Source organism: Somniosus microcephalus, chromosome 7 (genome assembly GCF_052327205.1).
Source record: "Somniosus microcephalus isolate GS21.2 chromosome 7, FLI_Smic_1.0, whole genome shotgun sequence".
Classification (NCBI taxonomy): domain Eukaryota; kingdom Metazoa; phylum Chordata; class Chondrichthyes; order Squaliformes; family Somniosidae; genus Somniosus; species Somniosus microcephalus.
The window spans coordinates 8,120,604-8,127,879 of NC_140993.1; the positions used below are offsets into that span (position 1 = coordinate 8,120,604).

At 50.1% G+C, this 7,276-nt stretch overlaps 1 protein-coding gene across 1 annotated transcript; it reads left to right on the forward strand.

The window, feature by feature from the left end:
- The first annotated feature begins 4,624 nt into the window (after nt 1-4,624).
- Nucleotides 4,625-7,041, forward strand: h2bk1 (H2B.K variant histone 1). The gene is made up of 2 exons (XM_085992091.1): nt 4,625-4,833; nt 6,695-7,041. Exons 1-2 carry the CDS (start codon nt 4,714-4,716, stop codon nt 6,929-6,931), a joined length of 357 nt encoding a protein of 118 aa, XP_085848217.1. The 5' UTR covers nt 4,625-4,713; the 3' UTR covers nt 6,932-7,041.
- Nucleotides 7,042-7,276: the final 235 nt, after the last annotated feature.

A 7,276-nucleotide genomic window follows, 5' to 3' on the forward strand; every position in this document is an offset into this window, starting at 1 on the left:
GGGGGGCGGTGTGTGTGGGGGGGCGGTGTGTGGGGGGGGGCGGTGTGTGTGGGGGGGCGGGGGGGGCGGTGTGTGGGGGGGGCGGTGTGTGTGGGGGGGCGGTGTGTGTGGGGGGGGCGGTGTGTGTGGGGGGGCGGTGGGAGGGGCGGTGGGGGGGGCGGGGGGGGCAGTGGGGGGGGTAGTTAGTACAGAGGAGGACTGCGACTAAATAAAGGAAGACATTAATAAACTTGCAGAACGGGAATGTAAATGGGAAAGGAATTTCAATACAGGTAAGTGGGAGGTGATGTATTTTGGTGGGAAGAATAGGGAGGCCACATACTGCTTGGATAATAAGTCTAAATGGGGTAGAGGAGCAATGGGATCTAGGGGTGCACAAATCACTAAAAGTAGCGAAGCAGGTTAATGAGCAAACCAGCCACTCGGGTTTATTTCTAGAGATAGAATTGAAAAGTAGGGAAGTTATGTTAAACTTGGACAGAACCTTGATCAGACCACACTTGGAGTTACTGTGTACAGTTCTGGTCTCCATATTACAAAAAGGATATAGGGGCACTGGAGAAGGTGCAAGAAAGATTTACAAGGATGATACCAGAACTGAGAGGTTATACCTATCTGGAAAGATTGAACAGGTTGGGGCTCTTTTCTCTAGAAAAGAGAAGACTGAGAGGTGACCCGATAGAGGTCTTTGAATTTATGAAGTGGCTTGATGGGTAGACGTAGAGAATAAGGGTTGGATTTTACCAGCCCTGAGGAGGCGGGTTTGGAGGCGGGACTACTGGGAAAATGGGAAAAATTGGGAACGGGTCCCAATCCCGCTCCCAACCTGCCTCCGAACCATCTTCCCGGGAGGCGGGTCCTCAACTCGCACAGGGACCCGTCTCCTCAAGGTGGGAAGGGGATTAGAGCCAATTAGCTGCCTGCGGGGGTGAGAGGGGTCAAAATGTCAGCTGTAGAGGTGAGTGATGGGTGCAAGTGTGGACAGGTAACTATGAGAGGTGAGTGTAAAGTGTTGGAAAAGGTTTCCTTACCTTTGCTTCTTCCTGCAGGCTTCAACCTTTGAGGATCCGGAGGTGCCTCATCTCAACGGCAGAGATGACAGAAAGGCTGCTGCATTCTCAGATGCAGCAGCCATCTGCTTTCTGCTGAGGAGAGAGGTCTTGGTGAGCCTGTGTGCAAGGGCTCACCTGAGAACAGAGATTGTCAGTGTTTGACAGCTTCTCAAAACTGTCAACTCATCTGTCAAAAAATTTTCGACAGATGAAGCGTCATACGCTAACGTCATCTGTCACTGGCTTTCCCTTAATTGGCCGGTAGGCCCGCAGGGCGGTCTTAACAAGGCCAATCAAGGAAAAATAGCGTGGGTTGGTCAGATGTCGCTGGGGGCAAGACTGAAACCCGGAAACCAGAAGTCCCGCCTCCAGCACGTCTCCATTGAGAAAATCCAGCCCAATCTTTCCACTTGTGGGGGGACCAGAACTAGGGGCCGTCAATATAGGATGGTCACTAATAAATCCAATAAGGGAATTCAGGAGAAACTTCTTTACCCAGAGAGTGGTGAGAATGTGGAACTCGCTACCACAGGGAGTGGTTGAGGTATAGGATTACACAGGATAAACAGCACAGAAACAGGCCATTCGGCCCAACCAGTCCATGCCGGCGTTTATGTTCCACTTGGGCCTCCTCCAAAGCCCTGGTTAGATCACACCTGGAGCACTGGGAGCAGTTCTGGGCACCACACCTTAGGAAGGATGTACTGGCCTTGGAAGGAGTGCAGCGCAGATTCACCAGAATGTGACCAGGGCTCCCAGGATTAGATTATGGGGAGAGATCACATAAACTAGGCTTGTGTTCCCAGGAATATAGAAGGTTAAGGGGTGATTTGATTGGGGGGGTTTTAAGGTTTTGAAAGGAACGGATAAGGTAGATAGAGAGAAACTTTCTCTGCTGGTGGGGGAGTCTATGACAAGGGGACATGACCTTAAAATCAGAGCCAGGCCATTCAGGAGAGAAGTTAGGAAACACTTCTTCACACAAAGGGTTGCGGAAGTGAGGAACCCTCTCCCACAAAGAGCAGTCGATGCTGGGGCTCAATTAATAATTTTAAATCTGAGAGCGATAGATTTTTGTTAGTCAAGCGTTTAAAGAGATCTGGAGCCAAGGCAGGTGGGTGGAGTTAGGTCACAGATCAGCCATGATCACACCTGACTGGTGGAACAGGCTCGAGGGGCTGAATGGCCTCCTGCTGTTCCTATGTACAATATAGATGCATTTAAGGGGAAACTAGATAAGTACATGACGGAGAAAGGAATAGAAGGAGATGTCAATAGGGTGAGATGAAGAGCGGTGGGAGGAGGCTCGTGTGGAGCATAAACACCGGCCCGGACCAGTGGGGCCGAATGGCCTGTTTCTGTGCTGTACATTCTATGAAACAAACAACGTCTTGACCATTGATCTCAGAGGCCAGGCAATTAATCTCCAGGGCAGATACAGCATGAGCTAGATATAGAGTAAATTAACGGGTCTTTTTCCGAGTGGCAGGCAGTGACTAGTGGGGTACCGCAAGGATCGGTGCTAGGACCCCAGCTATTCACAATATAAATTAATGATCTAGACAAGGGAACTAGATGTAATATCTCCAAGTTTGCAGACGACACAAAGCTGGGTGGGCGTGTGTGCTGTGAGGAGGATGCAGAGAAACTCCAGTACAATTTGGACAGGTTGGGTGATTGGGCAGATGCATGGCAAATGCAGTATAATGTGGATAAATGCGAGGTTATCAACTTTGGTGGCAAAAACAGGAAGACAGATTATTATCTAAACAGCAATAAATTGGGAAAAGGGGAAGTGCAATGAGACCTGGGTGTCCTTGTGCACGAGTCGCTGAAGGTAAGCATGCAGGTGCAGCAGGCGGTTAAGAAGGCAAATGGCATGTTGGCCTTCATAGCGAGAGGATTCGAGTACAGGAGCAAGGATGTCTTGCTGCAGTTGTACAGGGCCTTGGTGAGACCACACCTTGAGTATTGTGTGCAGTTTTGGTCGCCTTATCTGAGGAAGGATGTTCTTGCCATGGAGGGAGTGCTGTGAAGATTCACCAGACTGATACCTGGGATGGCAGGAATGACGTATGAAGAGAGATTGGGTCGATTAGGCTTATACTCGCTGGAGTTTAGAAGAATGAGAGGGGATCTCATTGAAATTTATAAAATTCTAACAGGACTAGACAGACTAGATGCAGGAAGGATGTTCCCGATGGCGGGGGAGTCCAGAACCAGGGGTCACATCTAAGGATAAGGGGTAAGCCATTTAGGACAGAGATGAGGAGGAATTTCTTCACCCAGAGAGTGGTGAACCTGTGGAATTCTCTACCACAGAAGGCAGTTGAGGCCAACTTATTAAATATATTCAAGAAGGAGTTAGATATATTTCTTAAGGCTAAAGGGATCAAGGGATATGGGGAGAAAGCAGGGACAGGGTACTGAATTTGGATGATCAGCCATGATCTCATTAAATGGCAGAACAGGCTCGAGGGGCCGAATGGCCTACTCCCGCTCCTATCTTCTATGTTTCTATGTAAAGCTCCCTCTACACTGTCCCATCAAACACTCCCAGGGCAGGTACAGCACGGGTTAGAGACAGAGTAAAGCTCCCTCTACACTGTCCCATCAAACATTCCCAGGGCAGGTACAGCACGGGGTTAGATACAGTGTAAAGCTCCCTCTACACAGTCCCTGTTACTGGTGCCTGAGATGGCCACCCCCTACTGCACCAATGTGACACTCTCTCATTCCTCACACCAGTCAACCTGCTTCCACTACCTAAAGGGGCTGCTCCTCGATTTTTGGCTGCACTTCAGTCCCACGCTCCTGATCTATGGTAACCTGGTGCGGAGGGGAGCAGGCAGGTCGGAGGACCTCCTCGTGGAACTGCTCCTGGGCCTGGCCAAAATGGCCATCAACAGGTCCAGGCAGCGGGTGACTGAGGGGGCCGCCCGGCCCGATTGCCTGCCTGCCTTTTGCGGCTATGTTCGTGCCCGGGTGGCCCTGGAGATGGAGCACGCGGTGTCCGCCGGCACGCTCGAGGCCTTCCGCGACCGGTGGGCGCCGCGGGGACTGGAGTGCATCATCTCCCTGGCCGATGTTATTCTAATCTGAGTTGATAAGCTTTATTTGACGTTTTCTTAAGTTGCAGATAAACTGTACAACCACAAAAAACCACAGAAGACCACACCAGTCATCCTGAGGACAGTTCTTGGAAAGATGGTAATCAGTATTAATTTGTGGTGAATTAAGGGCTGATTTGCTCCCTCATCCCTTAATTTCTTGCTGAACTGCTCCAGTTGTCGGTATGTTGTCTTTCCAACGATGTCACTCATATATTTAATCATTCATTGAAAACCAGAATCTGAGCTTGGGATTGACTGGACTCAAATATTGGATCAAACTGGCTCTTGTGGCTCTCAATAGAACCACTTTGGGGGGATTAAGGAATGGTTGGATTTAATTGATGAGGGTCAAGCTTTTGATTGTAACACATGATTGGGGAGTGTGACTGGATTAGGGAAGGGGAGAATTTGACAATTGCTTAATTGGCAGTGAAGTGTAGAGCCCCTATTTAAAGATTTGAGTTGGGGCTAAGTTCTGCCACTTTGTTTGGTGAGAGTGAGAGTCAGGTCTGGGTTTATAGTTCAGTCCTAGTTGTTAAAGAATAAAAATGGTTAATGAGGTGAAGAAGAAAACTCCAAAAGCTCCCACTGGGGACAAGAAACCTTCCAAGCGCAAAGCGAAGAGGAAGGAGAGTTATTCTGTCTATATCTACAAGGTCCTCAAACAGGTAATCCACCAATGTCAACACTCTGCTCTTTCCCAATACTCTGCTAAAATCTGCAATGTATCAAAGCTCTTGATCCTCCAACTTGTGATCCCTCCTTCAATCATTTTCTATTCCTGAATATCCAAACCTCCTTGCTTGTATCTCTTTAGCACAGCTTATATGTTTCCATTTGGGCTGGTGTTTCCTCTTGTGTATATTGATAACTGTGCTTGGTTGATGTACTATGTGGACTCTGGCCCCATGTGCATTTTTCCCTGATTGCTGAGCTTTCAGTTATATCCCACTCTTTGAAACTCTCTCCCCTTAAACCCCTCAACCTTCCTTGCACCTTGCCTTGGTCACCTCTCCTCCCTTATCCTTGCCTTGTTTGCTGCGTGTGTGTTGTGTCCTGAGATGCTTTTCTGTTAATGTTGCTATATAAATGCAGGTTACTGTTCCTGTGGTGGAAGGGTTTATGAAGTGATTTAGTTTTCCCCCTTGGTGCTCAAGTGAACATTCACTCCCTCCACCACCGGCGCACCGTGGCTGCAGTGTGTACCATCTACAAGATGCACTGCAGCAACTCACCACGGCTTCTTCGGCAGCACCTCCCAAACCCGCGACCTCTTCCACCTAGGACAAGGGCAGCAGGCGGTTGGGAACACCACCACCTCATGTCACACACACCATCCTGACTTAGAAATATATTGTCAATCCTTCATCGTCGCTGGGTCAAAATCCTTGAACTCCCTCCTGCACAGCACTGTGGGAGAACCTTCACCACACGGACTGCAGCGGTTCAAGGTGGCGGCCCACCACCTTCTCCTGGTCAGTTGGGGATGGGCAATAAATGCTGGCCTTGCCGGTGATGCCCACATTTGGATAGCTCTAGCCAAGAGCTGGCACAGGCAAGATGGGCCAAATGGTGGCCTCCTGTGCTGTGATTGTATCAAGAATTAATTTGTGATGGACCTGTTTCCTTGTTCCTCTTGGCTTTCCCTTGCTAACTTGTGTTTGCTAATGGTTGTATTTCAGTCCCAGTAAAACTTGTAAAGGTGCCAGCTCACCCCCATTGCCCTACTTGATGAATGCCTTGATGCCAGTGTATCTGCTCCACTGTCTACAGTTGTAACCTGTGTTGGACCGCGATGCACTTTTAATGTAGAAAAATTTTTTTTTTTGAGGTGTAGTCAAAACCTAGCGAGCTGGAGTTCTGATCAAGCTTCCTCAAGGAGGAGAGGTAGGTGGGTTTAGGGATGGGATTGGAGTGTGGGGCCTGAGTGACCCAGCATAGTCACCAATGGTCAGGGAGTGTGGCAGGAATAGGTACAAGCAGTGAGGCAAGAATGGGGTGTTTGGAAGTGAGGCAGTTAGAGCTAGGGAGGGGTGAGGCCATACTAGCTCTGGTACTCTTACAAAGAACAGCAAGTGTTCAGGTCGTGGTGTTTTTTTACAATTTTATATAGTGCCTTTAATGTAGTAAAGTCCAAAGGTGCTTCACCTGACACTGAGGAGATAGTCGGACAGGTGACCTAAAGCTTGGTCAAAGAGGTAAGTTTTAAGGAGCGTCTTAAAGGAGGAAAAGGGGTTTAGGGATGGAATCCCAGAGCTGGGGGGGGGGAGTGCCTAGGCATAGTCACCAATGGTGGAGTGAAGGCAATTGGGGCTGCTCAAGGGGCCAAAATTGGAGTGCAGAGATCTGAGGGTTGTAGGGCTGAGGAGATTAGAGAAGGGATGGTGGAGTTTAGCTATAGTGAGGTGCAAGGCCGTGGAGGGATTTGAAAACCAGGATGAGAATTTTAAAATTGAGTCAATGCTGGCCTAGTTTGGTTTGGTTTTGGAATGGGAGTGTAGGCCTGACGTTCTCCTGCTGTGTCCACAGGTCCACCCCGACACTGGGATCTCCAGCAAGGCCATGAGCATCATGAACTCCTTTGTGAACGATGTTTTTGAACGGATTGCGACTGAAGCTTCGCGCCTGACTCAGTACAACAAGCGCAGCACCATCACCAGCCGCGAGGTGCAGACCGCGGTCCGACTGCTGCTCCCCGGAGAGCTGGCCAAACACGCGGTCTCTGAGGGGACGAAGGCAGTCACCAAATACACCAGTGCCAAATAGTGGGTGGGATCTGAGGAGTGGAGGTGTCCTCCTCGCCAAGTACACCAAGAAAGAGTGGGTGCGATTTGGAAAGTGTACAATCCAATAAAGGCTTCACTTTTACTACAAAATCATCAGTGTGGTGTCTGGGGGTGCGGCCAGGTGCGGGGGGGGTGCGGCCGGGTGGGGGGTGTGGCCAGGTACGGGGGTGGGGGGGTGCGGCCAGGTACGGGGGTGGGGGGGTGCGGCCAGGTACGGGGGTGGGGGGGTGCGGCCAGGTACGGGGGTGGGGGGGTGCGGCCAGGTACGGGGCTGCAGTGGCTGCGCTGCTGGACTAATTCAGAGAACATCGGCTCAAATCCCACC